The sequence below is a fragment of the Dinoponera quadriceps genome, unplaced genomic scaffold (assembly GCF_001313825.1).
Source record: "Dinoponera quadriceps isolate SergipeBrazil2010 unplaced genomic scaffold, ASM131382v1 scaffold1425, whole genome shotgun sequence".
In the NCBI taxonomy this organism is placed as follows: domain Eukaryota; kingdom Metazoa; phylum Arthropoda; class Insecta; order Hymenoptera; family Formicidae; genus Dinoponera; species Dinoponera quadriceps.
The window spans coordinates 202,987-228,201 of NW_014555679.1; the positions used below are offsets into that span (position 1 = coordinate 202,987).

General features: G+C 46.8%; 2 protein-coding genes across 6 annotated transcripts in view; one reads left to right on the forward strand and one right to left on the reverse strand.

Annotated features, from left to right (window-relative positions):
- LOC106745130 (protein fem-1 homolog CG6966) overlaps positions 1–14,934 on the reverse strand; it is a 39,891-nt gene extending 24,957 nt beyond the window's left edge. The window contains exon 1 of one of the 2 annotated variants that reach the window (XM_014620424.1): positions 14,375–14,934. In XM_014620424.1, the coding sequence (XP_014475910.1) occupies positions 14,375–14,434 (60 nt within the window). In that variant the 5' untranslated portion in view covers positions 14,435–14,934. Of the gene's footprint in view, positions 1–10,612; positions 10,841–14,374 lie in introns of those variants that run through there. The other variant, XM_014620425.1, reaches the window with a different exon arrangement.
- Positions 14,935–15,136: 202 nt separating this feature from the next.
- LOC106745129 (protein groucho-like) overlaps positions 15,137–25,215 on the forward strand; it is an 87,404-nt gene continuing 77,325 nt past the window's right edge. For 3 of the 4 annotated variants that reach the window (XM_014620419.1, XM_014620422.1, XM_014620421.1), the window contains exon 1: positions 20,512–21,791. The gene's annotated coding sequence lies outside the window, so the exon portion shown is untranslated. Of the gene's footprint in view, positions 15,408–16,164; positions 16,410–20,511; positions 21,792–25,215 lie in introns of those variants that run through there. The other variant, XM_014620420.1, reaches the window with a different exon arrangement.

The window sequence follows — 25,215 nt, forward strand, 5'->3', positions numbered from 1 at the left end:
TTAAATGAGGCTGGATTCAAAAAGAAGCTCGATGTGTCGGTGCCACACGAGTTAACGTAAAAAAACCTCATGGATCGAATTTTCATCTGCGAATGGCTGCTGAATCGCAACAAAATCGATCAATTTCTGAAGCGGATAGTTACTGGTGATGAAAAGTGGGTCAATTACGACAACGTCAAGCGAAAACGATCGTGGTCGAATCGCGATGAGCCGGCGCAAACGGTGGCCAAGCCAGGGTTGACGGTCAGGAAGATTTTGCTGTGTATTTGGTGGGATTGGCAGGGAATTATCTACTATGAGCTGCTCCCCTACGGCCAAACTCTTAATTCGGACCTGTACTGTCAACAATTGGACCGTCTGAAGGAAGCAATCGCCCAGAAGCGGCCAGCTTTGGCCAATAGGAAAGGAATTGTGTTCCATCAGGATAACGCCAGGCCATACTCATCGATAGTGACTCGCCAGAAACTCCAGGAGCTTGGTTGGGAGGTTCTTTTGCATCCACCTTATAGTCCGGACCTGGCACCAAGTGATTACCACCTGTTCCTGTCTATGGCGAATTTTTTTGCTGGTGAAAAATTCGCCTCAAGAGAAGCTTGTGAAAATCGACTTTCCCAGTTTTTTGCCAATAGGAACGAGGGTTTCTATGAGAGAGGCATAATGTAATTATCTTCGAAATGGCAACAAGTTATCGAACAAAACGGTGCATATTTGACCTAAATCGGATCATTGTAACTATGTTAAATAAAGCCTCCAATTTGATACAAAAATAATGGATTACTTTTTACTAGACCTTATATATTAAAATATATTAAAATATATAATATTTTTAATAGATAAAAAAATTCGTTTTCAAAAAATATTCAAGTCACGTTCGAATGAAAAAAAATGTTGCGTTTCCTAATTGACTGGATATTTCGTTTAGAAAGCACCGATTTACCTTTGCCATTATCCTCGCGAATTCCGAATCGAAAGTGCCGATCCTGTTCGTTCTCGCCGTTCGTGCCGCACGGAAACCGCGAGTAATCCTTTCGTGGACTCTCGTGGAAAAAACACAAACGAGTCTCGCGGACGCACTTTATATCCCGCGCGTAATTAAAAAAGAGGAAAATCTACGCGAAAGTGTTTTATGGAAAGGCGTGCGGTGCGCGAGTCGATCGCAATTAATTAGAAAAAAATATCGCAATCGCGCACACGGTACTTGCGCGCGAACGACGTTTCACGTTGATTCCGCTCTTACGACTGACCTGCTTGCACAAATTTCCGGTTTGATCGCCAATATTAACTTCCGACGATGTAATCGGCGCTCGAGAAAATGGCCAATCACGAGCGATATTGTTAATCGACAGGAAACGTGTCGTAACAATTTCGTACACCGATTCACCGGTGATTGTTATACTTTGGCTATTGATTAATTTATCGAAACAATAGTCTCATCGTCCTATTCTCTAGGATAGCCTCTTCATTGTCTTTTAATCCGCACGATTTCGACATGCATTCGATATTATTCCGGAACTATCGCAACTCATTAATAGCGCCCTAATACTTTTTAACTGCAACATTGATATGATATAAATTACAATAATTTTTAAGTCCGTATCAAGAGTTGTTATTTAACTCTCCGTCAGCAAAGGGGGACAGTGAAGACCCAATGTTCTACTTGCACCTGTAAAAAAGGAAATGACATATAATTCCGGTTTTGGATGAATAGATTGACGCATGAGAAATACGGTACACGTTAATGCCGATGGTCTTTAAAGTCAAACCGATCAGTTCGAGATACCTGCTTTCGACTATTCGAGTAACGAATATAAATGAATACTCGGCATAAGAAAGCCTGCAAGCGTCATGATTTCAAAATTAAATCTTCGTTCGAAGAGACTCCCGGCTGCTAAGACCGGTAACACTACAAAAAGTTGCAGATGCCACTTACTCGAGATAGCATTTATTAACGCGAGACGAATGTGAGAAGTATTCTCACTTCCTACATCTCTTCCAATTACTCGTATTCTTCAGTAGAAGAGAAATATCCTTTCGCCGAGATTCTCATTTCTTATTTTTTTTTTTCCTTCAACTTCGACGACCGGTATGCTACGCAAAATCTTATACAAAAATAACAGGTCGGCATTGGCGGAAGTACGGTTGGCGGATAATTCGAGCTGTTTCCCTAACGACGCGATTTATGCGAAGACAATGAGCAGTGTCATCCGAGCAAACGGAAACGTCTGTCTTTCATGAATAAATAATACACGACAGCGATGCGCTCGACGAAAGAAAATTCCAAGTTAAGATTTTACGTTTTTGTTAAAATTAATAATTACAGAATACGCGACTCATCGTCTGATACGATTCTCCGCGCGTACTTTTCATCGACAACTCCGCGGATAATTTTTCAGCGCTGTTGTATATCGCGCGGTCTAATAAATAAATAAATAAATGACAGATAATAATCAAATATTAGCGAATAAAGATGAGTGCCGACCCATCACGCGGAACATTGTATAGTTCCCCTTTTCTCTTTTTTATATTGTGTACTATTTATCGCGTGAGTTGAACCTCTTGAATCGCGGGATTTCCGCGTTCGTCTCGTCTTTCCCATCGTTTCGCTTCACGCGGAATTATGTCCCGGTTATGTCTCTGACTCATCGCGTATTCTACCGGTGTACGAGTAATATTAGAACATGGTACGAGAATCTCCGTTCCAATCCGCTTGTCCGAGGGCCGGCGCGACACAACGCGAAGCTGAGACGCACTTGGAGATGCTTAAATTTAGTACGACGCCTTCGTTCGTTCGTTCGCTTTTAAAGAGCGCACATCATTCGAAGATCATACATGGGTGCGTCGATATTCCGTAGGGATAGCTATTTTAAAATATCGACATTTTCTCTTCGCTCCGACCGGCATTAGCGCGGTGATATCGCGATAAATATAACTGAGAGAATATACATGAGAAAAATTCGACCTCATGTATTATTCTAGCATAATCATTTATTAACGCAATTATCTGTCAACAAAATATTACATTAAATATAGCGAATATAAAACGAAACAAAAGAAATATTAACGAATATTAATGTTCAATCATATTTTTAATCTGTTTTCATTGGATCAATTCTAATTCATATAGTGTCAATTTTATAGTTTTAAAGATTCGGAAGAACCGTTTTTTTTTTCATTTTTCCGCGATTCTTGGGTTTCTTTTTACAGACAATTAAATTGCAAAGGAAACTTTTTTTTTCAACTTTCCGCGAATATTTTCGGTTTCTTTCCGAAGGAAAATTGAAAAAAGCGGGGGGTTTTTTTTAACTATAGCAAATTCTAATTTTGGTTGGTCTCGATCGTTATTCGTTTTATTCTAAGTTGGCTTTAATCAATTTCAAACGTCTCCCTCGGTACGTCCGATTTCCCCGAGTTACTTTTCGTCTTATGCACACATATACACACACACAACGTGCATTTTGTCTACTCGATTCGTCCTCATACGTCCCATAGGAACGCAAATACGCTCCTTAAAAGCGGTTGCGAAGCGTCGGGCTGTTGTTTTTCGAGAACACACGGACGGAGACAATAACCCTCCCGATTCACATTCGCTCGTGGAAAGGCAACTACAGGATGAGAGTGCTGGAAAAAGAGGAAGAGAAAGGGAGAGAGCGAGAGAGCCGGCTTTCGACGGGGTCGTTGAAAGTTAAATAAATATTCAGTCCAGATATCCTCAACGTCTGGTGAGCGCCGAGTGTTTCTCGTGCCTGAAGCGAGTGCAAGAGCCTCGCGTCGGATTTTATTGGGGAACAAAGGCGGCCGCGCGCGATGATTCGACACTCGCTCCGAGGGAGAAGAATGAACGATGATTTTTCGGGAAGAACCTGTGATTCGAGAAATAGAGAAGGAAAAATACTAAAAATACTAAAACAGTGCAATAACTTTAAACGAGAGAGAGAGAGAGAGAGAGAGAGACATACGACTGTTGAATTGACTCATCGTACTCGCCCAACGCGTTTTTCTCACGTACGAGATAACGGGGTTTTCCAATCACAATTTTTCACCAGCGACACATCTATTAACGTAACCGGAGGTTATCAGCGCGATATAGACGCGCCACTCGTCAAACGTCGATCTCGCGTCCACTCCGAAATCGGTCGTGGCGAGATGATATCGCGTGACGAAGTGGAATACACACGACAACGGTGTTAGATTACGCGCCGAGGCGCGTAACGGTGAGAGCGGTCGCACGCGAACGCAAAAGACGCGGGTGGGGAAAAAAGGTTTCCGCGGTAAACGCGGAAAAGCGCGGCAGGCGTGAAAAGAGCGAGAGAGGCGCCCGGTAGCTCCGGACAATGTCAAGGTATTGAGCGAAACCTTCTCCACGACCGACGGCAGTGGAGTCGATTACATCGTTGTAGCGAGCGAGAGAGGGAAATACAAAGAAAAAGAGAAAGAGAGAGAGAGAGAGAGACGCACGCGATAGCAGAGCGCGTTTTGTTCGCACCGGCAAGGACGACTTGATGGAGATAGTACAATGAGAACCGAGGTCCTTATCGATCTTCGCGCCGTGACCTCAGGAACCACCAACATTGTAGCTCTTAGCCTCCGCTCCTCCTCCCTTCTTCCCAGCTTCGGGTTCGGGATTACATAACTCGACCATGGGATTTAACCCGGCGGCGAGACCGAGCTTGCAGTTACGCGCAGGAACAACCGGAGCGACGAGGAAACGATCGTCGTACTCTCTACAGCTCTCTCTCTCTCTTTCTCTCTCTCTCTCTCTCTCTACCTATCTCTTTCCGATTTCGATGAGCTTCGGAGCGAAGCTCGCGAGAACGTCGAGGAAACGTCGTTATGAATTCGGGAGCATTCCGGGAGTTTGAATTCTTTCGTTTCTCTCTCGTTTTCTTTTCTTTCCTCTAACTTCGTCTCGTTACGTCAAGTATATTTTCTCGATGTGATTCGAAGCGCGAAACGTTCTACTAATCACGAAACGAGAGCAAAGACGGATATCTCCGCTCAGCTCTGTTCTGCTCTGCTCCCCGAGCTTGGCTTCGCGAGAAATCGGCGTCGGCGAGTTTATCATTACCTATTCCCTCATCGTGTTTTTTCGATTCTTTTATTTTCTCTTTTATCTCCAGCCTTATCTCTCCGAAGAAGTCGACACTGTGAAATATTACTCGATGAATATAAAATACGTTACATATGAAGGATACTCATTATCTCGCAGATAAGATAAAAGAAAAATTAGACTTGCATTCTGTTCCGGGGAAAGAGAATTTAGACCGAGGGAGGTTGAGAGACGAAGAGATAAGATTCGAATATCGTTTCTTTTGCAACGATACGGGAGAGTGTCTCTCTCCTTTCTCTCGTGTGATGTAACTTATTTACGAAACGCTCATATTTCGCTATCATTCAATTATATTTACAAATTGTAATGCCATTCAGGGTGTCGACTGTGCTTTCGCCGTTAATATGTTACAATCATCATGTACGCGTGATTAGATATATGTATCGCGGGGCAGCGATAAGGGAAGTAGATTGGCACAGCCGCGCGCAGCGTCGGCGAAGTTGCCAGGACTATCGGCGACGGAAAAATGAAAAATGACGGCGCATGCCAAGAGAAAAGTCTCTCTATTTCTCTCTCTCTCTCTCTCTCTCTTTCTCGATCACCACTACCACCGCGGTTTCTTTAAAAATCTGCTTGTTCACGATCATCCTCGCAAGGGGCGTGCTCACTCGCTCGCTCACTCACTCGATCGTTCACTTATTCACGCGTTGTCGCGATCTCAAAGATATTACGCGAAGACTGGTATCTTCACACAATCGAGAGAGAGAGAGAGAGATCACTGAAATCAGGAGCGGAGTCAAGTTGCAAATTGGTGCCGCCAACCTTGGAACCCGTGAGAGCTGTTAGTACGTTACGCAATTGCACGCCCGCGCATACACGTATGTGTACACGAAACTATGTTAAACGTATATATATACATATGCACACGCATGTTCACATATACACTCAACTGTATTATCTTGCGTAATAGGAGACCGTCATCCAGTCCACGCCGGCTCGATCGGATGAGCGAGCTATCCGATGACTGGTTCCGACGTCGTCGATCGGTTTTAATTGCGCCAAGTGCGCTATTCGTGCGATGCCTCGACGAATGCACCGACGATCGAATAATCGAATTATCGTGAGTGCGAGCAATCGACCACGTATTTTTCACGACGGGAAAAGACTACGATGACGAGCAGTACACAGTAAAAAAATTATGTGCTAATTTTAACATATATCCCTCCTCCCAAACGGTCCATCAAAGTTTTTGTGTTAATTTAATATAAGATGAATATGTTGAAAAATAACACAAATATTATGTTAATTAAGAAATTGACACAAAATATGTAACACTTTGATGCTATTTGGAAGCAAATTGCATGTTAAATTGATATATTTATAATATCACATATAACAAATGGTATTTTCATATTAAAAAAATGTTATACTTATCACTTCTTCCTCATCGCGTTGTTCTTAGAATGTCAACAGTGATTTTGCTGAAATCTTTGTAATTATGTGTCATTTAATAACTCATTCAATCATATTTGAAAAACATGCCACTGATGAGACGAACTTGCGATGTATAATTGCTTACCTTAAGTTTGTATCAGACTACGCATTGGAGATTGAGAGTGCGTTCAAATTTGGTTAATCAGCGCAAAGTTCACTAAATTCAAGTTTAGCGAAATTTAGTAAACTTTTTGCACTAACTGGTCAAATTTCAATTTAATCTCAATCTTCAATGCAATCTGATATCGTGTGGCACGGGCTTTGCGTATTGTTTAAATTTTAAAATAACAATCGTTATTAAGAATAATTAGAGAATTAATACAACTTGTCTATAAATTTTAACATAGAAAATATGTCACCAATAATATTCAATAAAATTAACATCCATGATATGTTAATCGACAGTGAAATATAAAATATGTTATCTTAATATTTATATGTGTTATTTTAATGCTTACACATGCTGAATACTAAGACCTAACACAAAATATATATTGAGATAATATAAATACATTTATATTAAATTAACACACAGGTATGTTAGAAATTTAATACGAAAATTTTTAACAAGAACCGATTTTTTAACACAAGCACGAAATGTGTTTTGTGGAGGATCGTCGAACAATGTTATTGTTTTTTATATGGGATGAATTATGCAGATCGATCTGTTTGTCCCAATGCGAAGTAACAGAATCGATCCTCCGCGGCCAAGCCTCGACGAGCCGCAGAGCGACAGGTCAGGTCGGCCGTAATCCCGTGCGACGATACACGCGCAACTCTGTCGATAATCCTGCGCCAAAAGGTCAGGGGTCCTCTCAGGGATCGTTATTTTCCCGATTGACTGGTTCATTTCAGGTTACACCTATGCGGCTATTTTAACCATTTGCAACTAGCGGGGCTCGCGTTCGCCTGTTGACTGGGCTTATAAATAGAGTTCGGTAGGCGGATCGATCTTAATGTCGTTTATTGCCTCGGCCATGGAGTTGTTAATAAATAGTACGCTTCTCGCATCAACAGGCTCTATGCGGATCGAATAGTTTTCGGTCGATATGTGTGGTGTGTAATTATAAGAGAAAGAAAGAGAGAGAGAATCGTCGCGTTAATTAGCGAATTCTCAAGTGTCGTCGACGTATCGTCGACGCGGATCGCGAATTTTCCAAGAACTCGTGCCGAGGTTGGACTCTTATCGGGCCGAATTTGAGCGAATCAAGACGACCAAATTACATCGCCGTCGAAACGTCGAGAGAGATGTATAATAGGACCTTTGCTCATATACAGCACGATAACTCTGGTGATCGCGCGATAAGAGATACATTGTCTCTCCTACGAGGAATTAGCAAACACTTCTGCTGGCGCTCGATAGCTCTCGACGAATATTTTCGACCGTCGAGGAATACCGAGAACATTTTCGAAATCACGTATCGCGCTCCCGGCATCCTGTGAAGGAAAGTTGACTTCGCGCGGGAGATTCGTCGTATTAATGCTCGCTCGACATCGTTCTAAAACCAAAACTCTCCGTGCGTGTCTATTCGCATTATTGTGCGTCTAAAGCGCGCTAACTTTCGCTCGTGGACAATCGATCGCGCTCGGCGAATAAAGTACGACCTGTTGTGTTACATTACCATACATCCGCGCGCGTGTGCATCGCGTGCGCACGCTAGTCTCGCTAGTACGCGTACGATAGTCTGCATTTTTTTTCTCTCTTTCTCGTTTTCGACTCTGCCGAAAGCAACAGCGGCGAAATAAAGCCACGGATAGATAAATATATCCTGTCATCAGTAAAGCCGAGTTCGGTTCCTGAATTAGATTCCGCGACCGGTTGCCGCGGTTCGACGATCGATCGGCAATTTATGACGGAAGTAGCCCTACAAATTCTCGATGAGCATCACGCGAACGGAGCGACGTCTCGCCAATTTACTGACGGGTATTAATAGCTCCTCTCTCTTTACTCTCTCTCTCTCTCTCTCTCCCTATCGTCGTCACGCACCCTTTTCTAACGTGTCGCTAAAATAAACTATGAGCAAACTATAAGGTGAACAACGATGTCATCGGGAAAAATGCCGAATTCGCCGTGGATCTTTCGGCCCCCTGATCGTTTTTTCTTGGTAATGATAAAAAGATGGAGATTAGATTAGGCGGTAGCGCGACTCGAGTGTACGCCGTGAGCAAAGACGCGTTCGCTCGTAGCTTTGCATAAGCTGCGATAGAAACCAGTTAAAAACGAGTTTGACGTCAACGAGGAAGGAAAATCGCGTTATTAATACTTCCCCGTGTCGACTGTAGGCGCGCGTTGGACACGAATTAACCCTCGAGAGTTGGCGAAACTGGACTAATTAAGTGCGCGAGCTACGCAACACGATACGTGCCCATCGAGGAAACTCGATAGACGCAAGCACACAGAGATACGGAACAAGGAATTTAATCTGCTCTTATGTTTCCTGTATAAGAAGTGATTGCGCAACGGACAATGGCAATTACAAACTATAATTGCATGGCAGGTTACATTATTTGTAAGTATAATCGACGCAAATGTTTTCAAACTGCGAACATGCAATGATAAAGTCGCAAATACAAAAAGTTTAATTGGTATACACGTACAATGCACGTTGTCAAGTTTAAGGTCAAAGTGCTAGGCACCGACCTTGGCGAAATCCACTCGGCTCACGGTTTTCCGCAGGAAAATGATTGGTATTACGACAACAATCGACGATCGATAGGACGATCGGTCGTTCAGAGCAGACGGATCGCAGACACGGTCATATCGATAAGACAAACGTTCCGCCAATAACATCTCAGCGAAAACACTTTCACTCTGGGAACACCGACAAAGACGAATCACTGATGAGGCTCGCTCGCTGCGAATGGAAGGCACGTCACGCGCGCCACCGATAAGCGAATGATAATTTCATGTTAATGTAAAAAGCATATGGCGATAAATTAATCTGGATCTTTATCGATTCGTCGGGAAACCGAATCCGCCGCAAGTGTCGATTAATAAACGCGGACTTGCGTTATCAATCGTAAGGTGTAAGGCGAGCGACGCTTTATCTTACGAGAAATGACACGGATGAGGTCGATCCATCGCAGCTCTTGCTGTTTCATTAAATCGATCTATCTATCGGAGTTATCACTCCGTCGTATCGCAAAAGATCAGAACGCGAGCTGCTCGCATGACGATGATAATGCGATCGGTTGTAATTCCCTCGTCGATTCATAACGCGAGAGATGCGCGCTTTGCGCGTACATCGAGTTCGATCGATCACCGTCGCCGTCGGAGCGCGAATAGAACAGCGTTTCACTCACCTCCGCGTGAATTAATTTCACTCGAGACTTCTTACTCCTTAATATGCGAAAGCGATCGCGCGCGAAACAAGCCCCGGATGCGTCGTTCTAAATTATTCTCGAGGAACATGCGAGTTATGCCGTGAAAATTAAACATTATCACTGAAGTGGAAAACTCGCGCAATAAGGAAAAATAGAGAAGGTGGAATTACGGTCCTTGTTAATATGTCCATTATTAGGTGACGAATTTTAATAATTACTTGTGGAATTATATATTTAGCAGCTCGCCATTACGTATGACGTAATGACACCGACACGTATAACGTAAATACACAATAGCTGGCACTTGTTATAATGCATTTTTGTCTTTGAGCATTTCGAAACGTTTTCAAGGCACACTTAATTTTGTAACAAAACATTCTTAATTTAAACAAAACCAATTTTTTAAATCTATCTATTTTAGTTGAAAGTCTTATTATTACCTTTATTTTTTTTCAAACATTATACAGTGTCATCATATTTTTACAAATAATATCCTAAGTAATAAATAATTCATAATTTCAGGTCTAGAATCGATTGAATAAATTTTGACGAATGTAATCGTGCAGTTCGCGATTTAAAATATTAATTATTAACAAAATTATTGTACAAAATGTAAATGGGGAGCCATAAAACCATCTTTTCCTCTATTTAAAAATCTATTTATAAGATATAAGGTTTCTTTCTGTCAAATAAATCTTATTTCTGTAATAAATAAACTTTATGTTTCACAAGTAGATTTTTAAGTACCTTTTTCTCAGTTCGACACCAATCGACGTGACACATTGCCGGCGATCACCGCATCAATCTTCAACTTGGCTTCACTTTGTACAAGTCTATAAAGTCGTGTCTTGCACACACGTATTTTACGCGTGCACGTGGCACGTGTGTGGAGAGAGAGAGAGAGAGAGAGAGAGAAGCGAACGCGCACGGAGGGTCGCGACCAGGCAGGTTCAACCGTGAGCGCGTCTATGGACGTCCCGCTACTAAATATAACCGCTGTTTGCTGCGGCTATTTCCTACTCGAGATAAACGCGAGTCGAGAGGGAAGAAAAGTCTCCCTGCGCATCTCTCCTCTCGTCGCGGATCTTCTTTAAAATCTCTCTCTCTCGTTCTCCTTGTCTTTGTCTCGCTCGTATCTCCTCGTAACTTCGTTTATCGGAGACCCATCGATCGAAGCGATAAGACGATCTAAAAATTGAATTGGGTGCACTTCTCGGTATCCCCGTATTTTTCATTAATAAAGAGTGTACGTGAGGCACACGCATATGCACGGACGCGCATTACACACGGAGTACTGTACGGTGCGAATCAATTAAATGTAATTTAATGTCGAATAATTGAAATTGCGTGGAATAATTGAAGCGACGTAATTTGATAACGTTAATTTATAATTCTAATAGAATGCATACTATAAATATATTGATAAATGATGCATGTACATCTTAATTTGAGTGAATTTGTGAATCCGAATAATTGCATTATTCCTTTTCCGTCTCGGTGCACATGCTCATGTTCGGAAATGCGAGGGTCTTTCGAATCCGTAAACTCGAGCCGAGACCGCCGGATTCGCGGATCTCCGACGATCCTTTGTTGTGCCAGCAAACACGCAGAAATTTACCGTTCCGAAGTTCCATATATTCTCCGATAAACGGAGTCGCGGCCGTGCTTGCTACGGTATTGCGAGTTCGTCGCAGATTGCCGCAAGGTTAAGCCGTGCCAAACGTTTTGAAATCCCGCGCGCCGACGGAATACGATCATTAAAGTACGATTTTTCAACGCGATCTGCTGATACGCGCTAAGACGAGCGCAACGCCGACACAGGAAAGTTCTACGGTCGGGGGAAAACTTCCGTTGTGGGTATTGTTCGTGGAAAGATTTCACGTAGATGAAATATTCCCCAAGTATTCTCAAGGTGTGTTCTCTCGAGCGTCGAGGAAAAATCGTCGATGAAGAAAGCACGAAAGCGACAGTCTCAAGATTATCCAAGGTCTCGGGAATATTACACAAGCGCACGAGTACTCTCTCGGCAAATGCACGAGACGAATTTGGTTCCCCGAAAGTCTCCGCGGCAAGTTAATTTTGTGACCGCGACGCTACTGTGTCGTGCGCGGCGTCCATAATGTTTGCATAACAAAAGGCCGAAAGCGCGAGAACGTTTGGCGACTCGAGTTTCAGGAAAGTGCAAGAAGTTGTACAAAAAGGAAACCTTAATCTCTCCGTCTCGCCGATTTAATTTCAAGTGGGTTTCCGCTCAATAAAATTTTTTTAATTCGCGTCGTAATTCCAACGACGTTCGACGTCGTTTGCGGCATTCACGATGTTTGCATACTGCAAGATCGCGAGTGCGCATGCATAAAACGTCTCGCGAATTTAAAGCCGTCGGGGAAACGTGCGTGAACTCGACGAGGAGTTAATAGTCAACCTTTTCATGGCGAAGCTCGTGATTCTTATTACACGTCAGGTTTAGACGGATTAATTTGTCGAGCGGGTATCGGAAAACTCGCGCGTGCTATTTCCGAGCATTCCCGTGACAACGGGTTAACGAACACGCGACGAAATTTCGAAATATAAATTGCGCTTGACAAGCCCGTTTGTACGTGCGCGCGTGTATGTGTGTGTGTATATTACTGTTTCACAAGTTGTCCCCACGCGCGTCTATGATACCACCGTGAGCTGCAAATACTTAGCCTAAATTCGTGCGCCAACAAGAAACGCAGAGAACAGTATTTCGATCGCGGCTGCGGTCGTCTACGCAGATGCGCGCGTAAAATATCTACACTGTCACTTTATCCGCGAAAGAAATAAAAAGATGATGTTGGACGCCAAAATTATTCCAAGTCGAAATTTAGATTCTACATTGAAAAGAGGATTTGGTAACAATTATTAGGGTTTGGTTACTGCAACGAAATTATTTAGTACCACATACTACTTTATGTATAATATATGATACTAAATGATTTGATTGTAGTAACCAAACAATTAAGTTGAATCTATTCAAAACTTGGTAATTGTTACCAAACTCTTTTCAGAGTACGTTAACAAACTTTCTCAAACACAAAAGAACAAGAGTTTCAATGTTGAAACTCTTCGCCATGCTGTGAGACTTAATGATTAACGAGTTAATAAAATGAACTGTTTTCACATAATCTACTTATTATAATTGTTTTGTTGGGAATTTCAATAGGAAGTTTCAAAACCGATGAAAGGAGTTGTAAAGAGAAAATAGCAATCTGGAAACACCAATAGAAACTTAAATTCGATAATAATAACATAAGTCAAACAAAAGCAAAGAGCGTTAGAAAATTCAAACCGGATTGGTGACTCAAGGAGTATTATTAGACATATAAATCAGCACTTACGACAGTAGATTTCAAATTTCCAATCAGGATTTCCCACCATGCTCACCTATTCAAATTACTTTTGACTATTAGCCACCTGACACATACAGTTTACTCTCCCGATGTCACTGACCTTGTTCTTGGATTGTTAGAATGTAAACAATTGATTTACCTCTGTACTCCTGTTTTTCTCCCGGACTCTTTATTTTCGTTGAAAATTTTGAAATCCGAATTGCGAACGTCAAATTTGTCGATGCTTTCAATTTAAATTATACTGGACTGAAGAGGATTTCGCCGTCAAGCGCATGACGATGAAGTGAATACGCAGATGACGCATCGAATGTGCTTATGTGAGCACAGTTAAAAGATAAAGTACAACGAAATAATCTTACACGCAGGACGAGAGAAAAGAAGAGAGGAGATACAGGTTAAATCATCTTTGAACGAAGCTGTCACGATGGCTACTTCGAGTTTCAATTAATTCGGACAAGGAGCTTCGCGCTTGACACAAAAGAAGCACGCCCATAATGCGTAAATCTCGATATACAGAATCAAAGGCGAATCGTTCGTGTCTGTGGTCGCGCCAAGAAACGTCAAGAAACGACATCGGGGAACGTGGAGAAGCGTCGAGAGACGTACGTGTGTGTGTGTGCGGATTGCCGTCACGAAACGTCAACATCCCGTGCGACCTCCATGGGCGAACAAAGCGACATCCGGAGCCCTCGCAACAACGCAGCAGCTTCTGCGAGCGAGTCGCCGCTTCGAGCCGATATCGCAGGTGCATACACGCCAACACGTCGAATGCCTCTCCGAGGCCGCGGTCCTTCAGACGATCCTGCCAAGGCTCATTAATGTCGCGCGAATCGATCGTCGAAAACCGGCGGCGCGACCAATTTTCGACAGATTCGACTTCCGTCGTCCGGCCGTACGAGAGAGAGAGAGAGGATGACGCACGCTGGAGTCAGCTACGAGGGGCGATCGTTCCCGTCCAATTTTGCGGCTATGTTCGCGAGATATCGCGTACCGGTTTAGCAGGGGGGGCGACACGATTGCATGATCAGGCCGACAAACTAGTACACGCACAAGCGAGATATCGGCGGCGTGTGATCGACGCTGCTTACGACGAAACGTGGCGTCATGCATATTAAGCGATATGAAGCACCGCACTCACCTTGAGACGTTTGAGCTTGCCGTCCCTTGCCGCGTTGTACACCACGCTCTTAAAATCCATTTTCACATGCTCCGGCCCCTACGTCACGATGCGGCGGCGGCGGTGCGGGCTTGGTTGGCTGGATGATCGGAGGATGGCTGGTCTGCGTTGTTGTTGCACGGACGAGTTCTCTTCGCGGAAAGTGGCACGTATTCCCTCGATCTTTCGCGCTTCGTCGAATAGGCTAACGCAATTGTTACCCGCGAGCTGACGAAGAAAGGGGATGGATATATCCCGCTCGCAACGGTGATCCCTCCAACGGTGCACGAGCCGTTGACGGAGAGGACGACGTTGCCGAAACGCTCAGTTTTGCAGTAGTGCAAACCGAGATGGACGAGACGCGGGCGGTTGGCTGTGTACACGAGCCTCGGATGTGCGAAGGAGAGAGAGAGGGTCGTCGGCACGGAGTCAAGGGGACCGAGAGAGACGGGGAGAACGCGCTCGGCTGTTTCCGTGCGTAGCTCGCTCGCTCGTCAGATTACGGTATTATAACTCACTCCGCTCGACGGTTCGTCAGCGACTGAGCTCGCCGTGCCAACCGCGCAGGATCAATCGCCGGTCAGTGTTGCCAGCTGTTCGCTCCGTCCCTCCCCTGCCTCCGCTAGTGTACCGTCCGTTCGGCTACGGCCGCTCGGCTACGGCCGGCGTCGTACCGACGTAGCACGCCGACGCATGCGTCGCGACGCCGAGAGCAGCGCTCCCCCGTCGCCGTCGCAGTCGTTGTTCGCGCGCTCTCCCGCATTCTTTCGTGGAATCGCGAGGAGGGATTCGCGAGAATTTTCCAACGAGTTCTCCCTGTCTTTCTCTCTCTCGCGCGCGCGGCCGGTCCTCGCTGCACCGGTCCGGAAGGAAGCTGCACGATGCTCGCGCTGTCGCGTCACGACGCCGACAGAGCGCGACACGCGACGACGATGACGACGCCGGCGAGATCGTGTCGATAAGTTGCGCGGCTTTCGCTGGAATCTGCAAACGCGAAGATTCCTATTGGTAAAAGGTGAATATCTCCGTATGGTCGCTCGTTGAATATCGATACGATCTACGCCAGTTCGAAAGTGTAATATATTTACGATAATTATGCCTTTATGACGGAGGACATATTTGAACCTGAGCGTTTACATCGACTAACCTCCGCTGTACGATCGTTCATATGTTTGCGTCTTAATTCTTAACGCGGCTCGAAGTATTCGTATCTCGGGAGAGACACATCGTGCAGATTCTCTATGCACTCGTAATGGTAAACCTGGCGTGAACCTTCATTCGCCATCGATAAGTTTGCGACGTGACGGAATAATATATACAAAAGACGATGCCGAAGAATGGTGTACGCAGTAAGTTATTTTTTCTTATTATAACCGTCGTCGCTCATCCTCGGAAATTTTCGTATCTTTTTCTTACACCAACAATTCACGAAGAGGTAACTTACAGAGACAATTACAACAACAGCAATGATACGGCGAACTTTTTTTGTATCCTCGTCTTCCCCAGCTATTTTGAAATAATGTAATTCGCGAGGAGCGAACCGTCGTTCCCCGAGTTTTCGCGACGGTTCGACGATACGGCGAAATCGCGATATCGCGTTCGTTGTAAAATGTATCCCAGCACTCGGACGCGAGTTAACGGGTTGAATATTCCGCGTGGCCGAGATAAGACGGAGCTATTAGCCCCTTTTTATCTTTCACTGCAGCTCTCGGCAGCTCGGGAGTTTTTGCCGTCGGTGCTACGATTATCCAGGCAATTCGCGTGTTTCGTAGGTTTACGGAGCTTCATGCCCGCTAGGGAGAAAGAGAGTAGAGAGAGAGAGAGAGAGAGAACGACCAACTCTTTTACGATGGATCATTTCCCCGGACATGCCTCGAGTACATCGCCAGGAGGCGACCCCGCTCGATCCTCGCTAAACGGAACCTTGCTTCGGGGAACGAGTCACTTCCGGCTTAACTTAGAGTGCAACATGAAGATTTCGACGAACTTGAAAGTAGAAGTTGCAGAGACGAGAAAGGTAACGAAGAGATCCGATTAATGCTAGTTATTTTTCAATTTTCGGAAAGATCTCACAATCACGAGTGTGATTCAAATACAAGTGTGTGATTTTAAAAAAATCATATCTTATGCACTTATACGTTCGTTAATATTATGATTTTACATGCATAAGTTACGTACTTGGATTTGCCGTGTAACTTTTACACACTTCTGTCTGTAAAATATTATACTGGTGACACGTATAAATTGCAAACGCGTAAAAAGTAACTACGTAAAGTGTGTAAAATGGGACACTTGGATTTGCAATGTCGTTCAATGTCTGATCACAATCGGGATTAGTTTTTTTAGTTTTATCACCAGTGGCACTCGCGGTACGACTAATCCTACCAGTCGGGAATGAAATCTTTAACGAGCATACTCGTCGTCGTCTCGTCCGATCTCTTTCCTTCGAAAGACGGCACGCGGCAATCCTCCAAATGTACAGCTGGCTGCATTTTGCGTGCACGAATCAATAAGGCACGTCGGTAAGCGACGTCGGAAGCTGCGTCCCGCCGATTCGCGCGATTTCTCCACGACCTTGCATGCACTCGCACTCTCGTGCGATATCGATTTTCCCGACGATGCGTCCGCGAAAACCGTAATACCCGTATCGCTCGTTCTAATTAACGGCCAAATTGTTGCGGACGAACCCGTCGAAGAGAGCGGTTCGTTATTAGTCACGCGACAAGAAAACGAGAGCGCATAGCCGCGCAACGCCTGTACGCCCTTGCTCTCTCGTGCGGGAATTATGCAGATTGCCTGAGAGCAAATCGTCAGGCGTCACCGCGGAAGGAAACATCGCTCCGACGAGTCAATTCATTGCCGGGCTTTCGACGCGCGATCGACGCGTAATAATTGATTACGCGCGATTTTATCTCCGCGAGATCTCTCCGGCAATTTCGAAATTTCGACGATTGTCGCATGGTTTGCCATTATCGGATGCGGCAACGTTATTTACACTGAGAAACCCGTTCAGTTGAATTAAATTCTTGTTTGGACGTGGACGAACAAATGTTTTGGTTATAAGAATCAAGGTTTCTCTGGTTCTCTGAAACAAACCTTTTTCATCGTCGTTTCAGAGAACCAAACCTTGGTTCTTGCAACCAAAACATTTGTTTGTTCGTGTCCAAACAAGAATTTAGTTTAATTCAACTAAGTGGGTTTCTCAATGCACCATTACGGGTAAAATAATCATCGCGCAATCGTGCGTTACTCGGCGAGATCCGTAGATTAACGCGTGCCGTCAATTGCCACGAAGGAAGGATCTCGATTGCGTCTCGTCGAACTCAATCGCTACCTTTCCCGCCTCTCTACTTTCTCAGCGCAATGTACATATATATATATAATTTTTTTAAATATATATATACGCGCGTATTTACGTATTAGTGTATATACGTACGTTCGCCGCGTGCCTCAAAGGGGTGAGTTCCCACGGCGAAATAAATTTCCTCACCGGCATCCTCGCCTCCCTCTCTTTCCTCGTAACTCTTCTCCGTATCCCTTCGCGGATACGGAACGCTACGCGAGTGTATCCGCTAAAGATTTCCAATTGCGTTTACGACTGTTTCCCCGTGCTCCGTTGAAACGGTGTTCGCGCGCGCGCCGACTACTCCTTCACGATCACACATACGTGGGTGGTGCGGCGCAACCGTAAATATGGTTATGCGACGGTCGGTCGGTTCTCTCCGCGTGCAGGCGTGTGCGTGCGTGCACGTGCGTGCGTACGCGCGCGTGTGTACGCGGATAATGAACGCGCGTGTGCGCGCGTGATCAAAAGTGCAGTGGGCTGTGGCTTGCGACTGCGACGACGATCACGACGAGACGAAGGTCGGAAAGAGACGAATGTACGTATGTGTGTGCACGCGTACGGACGGACGGACGGACGCACGAACGAACGGGTGGACGTTGGTCCAATCCTACGCTATCGACGACCACATTCTCGCAAATTGCGACGCCGACCGACACTGACGGCCGAATGACAATAAGTCGACGGGCGCGTTCGCATCGCGATCACGTACGCGTAGATTAGCGATCGCTTGTCCGGCCCCCGACGTGATGACCGGCTTGCTACGAAGCTACGTCGCGATCGTCGGCTACTTGCCTCGTGAATCAACCGCGCGCGTCTACAGTAAACACGGCGGAAAGGCGGCGATAGCGTAAAACGTTCGTGAATCGCCTCGTCCTCTTTTTTTTTTTCTTCATTCCCTTCGAAGGGCGCGTCGCGAGCGTTATATTTGGCAATTCCGCGGGGATACATCGTCTGGATATCTTATTTGGAGTCTTACCGGGGATACGGTCGTTGCGGTTTTGTTGTCAGTGGTTATATACCGAGAGAAAAAATCGAATGTAAATATGTATCTTGTTTTTTTAACGACATCTCTTTGTCTCTTTCTCTCTCTCTCTCTCTCTCTCGCTCGCTCTACTAATTTACTACACGTAAACGTTCAATTGTGGTCGAAGCGCGACGCGTCTCTCATTATGGTAGAAATTCCGCGTAAATTGACGCAACAAAATGATGAAGCGGTGCGCGAGTAACTTGGAAACGACGCATTCGATACGCATTGGAACACCCGCCAATAAATCTCACGCTCGCTTACGCTTCCGAGCGACGTTGTTCTGTGGGCGCTGTTACTCGTTAACATCTGATTTATTATCGTCTTATGTGTATTGCATTTAATTGCATCATTACGCGATATCGCGGAATGTCACCGTATAATTCGTAACGATTTCGTTCGCCAGTTTCTTGGATATTTTGCAGTTCCCGACGGACATTTCCCTTTCCACCCTCTTCTCTTTTTGCATTTTAATTGTCCCTAACGAGAGAATAAGAGAGACCCGTATACACATATATATGTTTTTCGAGCTTCAATACTTGCAAATCTTAACATGGCTGATTCCATTATGCTGTCTCGAAGCGAAACATGATGCGCGGCAGCATCGCGTCTCGTCGATTTCTATTCATGATCGATCACGCCGCCGAGGAAGACATACATCTCGCGACGAGATGCGCAGGAAAACGCATCGGTGCAATAGTCGCCGTCGCTTACCTTCTCTCTCTCTCTCTTGCTCTCTTCCCGTCTCCCTCTCCCCTCCTCTCATTCCCTCTGTCTCCCTCGTACTCTCGCTCCCTCGCTCAACGGAGTATTGGAATTTCGAAAAGCCAGGCTGCTCAGGTAGACAGACCTGATTTAGAGCATCCCCCGTTGGCGGGCGTTTAACCGAATCGAGGATTCATCTCCTCGCGCGCCCTCAAAGCGCGGCGGACGCGATGCATGAGCGGTGTGTAATATGATGAGCACACGTACTACTCGCGTGCACACGTATATACGCGAGCTTTATATATACACAGCCGTGTATGCATATATACATATTCACTCACGCACGCACACCCGCGCGCCTTATACACACACGCCCGTGCGTTCCCTCATCCACAGACTCGTGGCGGTTACACCCACGCCGAGCTCTCTACTTACGTTGTCGGTTGACTCGTGTTGTCCGGCGCTCTCTGCGGCACTTTGACTCTCGCTCCGTCTCCGTCGCAATCATATATATGTATACATATGTACATACGTGCACATATAGATATATACGTTGCCTCGAGCAAACGACAAGCAAGAGAGAGAGAGAGAGAGAGGGGGCGGGACGGAGGGAGGTGCAGAAGAAGAAGAGAGAGATAGAGAGACGTGTGTATTTTTCTCGATTTATATACAATAAAGGAGAGGAAAATTGTGTGTTATATATTAACAATGTTATAATCTATATAAGATATACGCACGTATATATTTACACAATAGCTCGACATTCGGCGTTCCCGCTGCTCCTTCGCTTGGAGAGTTGCGGGGGCGCAAGCGAGCGAGAGAGATCGAACGAGTGAGCGAATGCAGGCACGGCAAGCGAACGCGCGCGCGCGCGCGCGGCGGGAGAGCGGGACAAACACCACCGCGAGACCGACGAGAGGCGGAAGATTAAGAAACGCGGCGGTGCGACAGAGAGCAACGGTCGGCCGGAGAGGCGGCCGCCGGTGCAGGAGTATATCCGTGGTATAAGTGCGAAGGGAGGAAGATGCTGCGCGGCGCCGGTGAGAGCGAGAGCGAAAAGCAGGGGTGTCGATCTCGAGAGTTTTCGAAACTTGCCGCACGCGCCGCGCGCGAATAAATGCGCCGCCGAGTATCCCGGGTTTCGATCTTGGCGCGACCGGAGATCGCGATTCCGCGGCCGTGAGTAATTTCCGCAAATAACGTGCGCGACGTTGGAAAGAAAATGCACGCGCGCTTTCAATTCGCGCTTCTCGACGTTGCGCGTTCGTTCAAATATCGTTCTAAAGTCTGTCCGAAAAGTCGAAGTTTCAAAGATCGCGCTGGCCGATTATTGCAATAGAACCCGCTCGAACTGTCCGCATCAACAATGCCGGTGAAACTAAAAAATGCATTTGGGTGAGCGTCGGAGGTTTGACGGGCGTTATCGGCGTTATCTGGGAAATCGCGATCGAAATTCCCGTGAAACGTGCAACGCGCGACATACAGAGGGAAAGGAAAGAGAGAGAGAGAAGTGGAGAGACGATGACAGTGCGTGCGACTACCACGGCGACCGCGAGCGGTAGATTGAATCTTTTTAACGGCCTTCGAGAAGAGCGCTACAGCGCGGGGAGATACGGATTCTCTTCTTCGTAACCCACAAACTCCGGGAGACGTACGGTCGGGACGGAGTTCTCTCTCGCCCCCGTCGGTCGACGCCCTTGACTCGCGGGGGACGACGAGTAGGGGCAGGACAGCTTGCGGTGGAAGCGAGACGGAGCGGAGCTGCCGTGCCCAGTACTCTGTGTGCGTCCGTACGCTCTCATTGATGCGTCGGTGTGGCCCGCCGCGGCGGTTGGTGTTGGTCGTCGCTCATTGGTGTTCGCGGCGCGCGGCGCGACGCGGCGGCGGCGGCAAGCGGCGTTCACACGTTCCCGTCATCCACTTCGGTACCCGGCTCGCAGTCGAGCGTCGTACGTTACGCGGCGCGGTTGTGACGTTTGTCCGCTCCCTCTGTCTCTCGGCTCCCGGTCGTCGCAACTGTCCGTATACATACGCGCTCTCCGACGGACGTGTGTTGACTCTCTCGTGCACGCGGCCGCGTAAGAAAGTGCCACAGTGCGAATCGTAACGTACGAGCGAGGAGAGACGGGGGAAGACGCACGGAGCGGCCGGAGGAGAGAGAGAGAGAGAGAGAGGCAGGAGGGACGCCGAGGGAGCGTGCGGCAACGAACGCGAGTGTGCTTTTTTGCCGCAGTGCCAAGAGATGGATTAAGGACGGAGAGCGCGATCGCGTCCCGACGAGCGTCGTCGGGGATCTAAGAATCGCGACGTCGACATTCTGCCAGGTACGATAATACGTTAACCGTGGATCGGCGTGGTTCTCCTTCGTAGAAACGCGGCGCGAGAATCCGGAAGATAAAATGTCGCTCACCGTCGTGAAGTTCGCCGCTTCAGTTAGCGCCGCGCGCGAAGTCACGTGTCCTCGTTAGTTATGCAGCCAGCTTTGGAACATGACGCGCCGCCGTGTCTTTTCGCGAAATATCGACGAAACGCGGCCGGCGTTATTGCTTTCTCTCGCGACTTGCCGAGGAGCAAGAGAGACGGACAACTTTTTCCCCTCGCTCGTCCTCCGCCTGTGAACGCTTAACGTTAGCCTCGTTAATTCTTAGACACGGAGGGTCCGGCTCTTTCGCTCTTGTTCGCTACCCCGGGGAGCGGCGGGGGGGGGNGGGAGGAGAGAGAGAGAGAGAGTAGGCTTAATAATTATAGCGTTCGAAACGACTTTCGCGAAACGAGGGAAGTGCGCGAGACCGCGTGAGAGGTCGGCGGCGAGTCATCCGCAAAAAATGATCTCCCTCCCCCGCCGATCGAAGCTCAATTCACCGTTTCTTGATCGATAAGACGCGTGCTCTCTTCCGAGAAAACGTTTCACGGAGCGCCGAACTCTCGGGCTCGTTAATTGAGTTTCAAACAACGACCCGAAGTCTGTTCCGAATCTTTGCTCCTCGCACCCACCGACCCTCGCGCGCTCCCGCTTTTCCTCCATCTCGCGACATGCTTAATAGATTATTGGGTAGATAGGTAGACAGAAGTGATTAACACTCCTAAGCCCCGGTGGCAATGACTTGACGTTACGTTACGTCGCGAGTACAATTGCGCTCTGCAACCTAGTGTGACCTACATCGGCGCGATCAAACTCGCATTCCCTCAAAAGGCGTATTTTTTCGCCGGGCGGAACGCGTATGCCCTCTTTCCGCGTCGCGTTTTATCGCGTTAATGTTGAATAGATCGCCGCCGGAATGATTCGACGACAGGACACCGGTTGACAATAACACGCTCGTATTTTACTGCAAACATGTTTGGTAGCACGATCAATTGACCGATTCAGAGCCGGTTATTTTTTTCTCTCTCGACGGCAGCTCAGTGGTACACAACATCGTCTTTTGTAATCATAAATTCTCCGCGTTCGAGATATACGTCTGTCTCTGGGTGATTCATCTTCGGACTCCATTTAAATCTGATAAAATGAAGAATCGAGGGAACGCGTGTTGTTGATACTGAATAAAAATATCGTCTGGTGGACGTTACGTAACTCATGTCAACCACGTATTTATTTACATATCGGTCAAAGAAGTGCGAGTTTGTTTACGCTCGATCACCGCGATCTCACATACGAGCAACTCGATCTTCTTAATGTCAATGTTGCACTTTCGGGTTTTTGCGTTATTAAGCGAGCAACTGAATCAAGCGAATTGTCGCTTTTACCGTTGTTGTGTTACCGGTAACAGTCGGCGATGAGGATAGTCGTGAAGAGTGACGAGGAGGAGGGCAAAGAGAGAGAGGGAGAGAGAGAGAGAGAGAGATGGAGGAGGGGGAGGAGGCGGAGAGAGAAGGTGGGTTAACAACGTTAGGGGTAATCGACGTACACGTCTCGTAAAATCGTCGAGACGATCGACAAGCCGCTCTCCGGGCTCTCCGACGTTCTCTTTGTCGTGTACGGTTTTGCGGAACTTTCACGCGTACACATCCGGCAAATTACGCGCGGCATTCGTTGCACCGAAGCTTCTTCTCGCGCCGGCACTTTGACCGTTCTCGTCTGCCGTCTGCGATATATCGTGCGACGACGCGAAAGAAATGTCCGACGAAAAGAGAAGGGAGAGAGAGAAGTCCTCGTACGCGGCGAAATCGCGTTCTCCCGCTCGAGGATAATTGAGATTGGCGGTACGACACGATTAGGCGGTTATTAATTCGCCGTTCAAACGAAGTTGGTTAATTACCGTTCGGCGCGGCGCGATACGACGACGGTTATCGATTCGCCGTTTTCGAGCGGTATCTCGCAATTATCAACAATCCCGCCGTCGGAACGAAATTTCTGTACGGCGTGCCGCACTCGCGCGCGCACTCGACTCGGCGTCCGCGCCTCCAACTACGCCGCGAGCCACTTAAGTTCTTTCTCTCGCCGTATAATTATCGCGTCTGCGTGATAAGGCTTTTTACGACGCGTGCGTTTTACGAAGTCGTCGCGCGCGGCTAATAAAGGCGCGATCCTGGGGTACTACCTGTCGTAAGTATGCGGACTTATTAGGATACCGGCGCAACGACGGCGTTCGAAGTCGTTCGCTTTATCGCTGGCAACAATGGACTTTTTATTTTCGTGCCGGTCGAACGTAATAACGCGACGTGCAAAATCAACGAACGCGCGCGTGTGGATACCGGCTGAGAAACAAACACCGACACGTTGAAAAATTACGCCCGCACTGTAATTCGTACGTGTTTCACGTCGATCCAGATAACGCGGTTATAATAATGTGAATGACAAAAAAGTAGATAAAATAACGCGACCATCGGCTCGACTCGTTTCCGGCCGCGCGATCCCGAGACGCGGTTTTCGCACGGTCGAGAATTGGTCGGATTCCTTGGGGACGTTTGGAAAATGAACGCGTTTTCCCCCTCCTCCCCACGTCGGAAGCAGCTATCACGCGCCTTACACACGTGGCTCGTGGCGCGCGTAACGAAATCTCGGCGGCGGCGGGTGTATCACTCGGGGTCGATAATTAAAGCGCGGTCCGGTGTGGAGAATCCTTTAATCCGCGGCATTGTACGTCGCCGTTCGGCCGTGTCGCGATAACGATCACGAGGCAAAGAAATCACGGGTGATTGCGCACGGTTAAGGATCGCGGGCGCCGATTACGTGAGATTCGCGATAATTTCCTTCGTGACTCCTCGATCCGCGCGCGCCCCGGCTGTTTTTCTCCGAAACGCCGCGCGCGCCCGGCCTCTTTGAGGAGTCGTGGACCCCGGAACCGGTGTGACCTCTCGAATCGCGCCGGGAGTATCGAGGAATCACCTGTGACACTCACCGTGACGCGATGACACGTCGTTGAAATTGAAATCTGAGTTTCCGCGTCGGCAGGCAGTCTATAAAATCAGGAGGGCTGCAAATAAACTCGGACCCAGGTGGAACGGCGACGCATTTTCTTCAAAATAAAACGCACACAGGAAAGAAATTAGCCTTAAATTAAGAATAGATATTTTCATATGTAAGCAGGAATATTAATATCTTCTCGGGGGATTTTTAGTTCTCATTTGATTGAATTTCTATTGATGCAAGTGTTACTTGAACTCAATTCAAGACTAAAAATCTTGTAAGAATATTATAATATTCTTCTTGCTTATGTGTGAGAATATCTTGATTTGAGACTAGTTGTTGCTGTGTACTTTTGTTTATATTATTTATATTTGACCACGTGTGTATTATATTATACATTA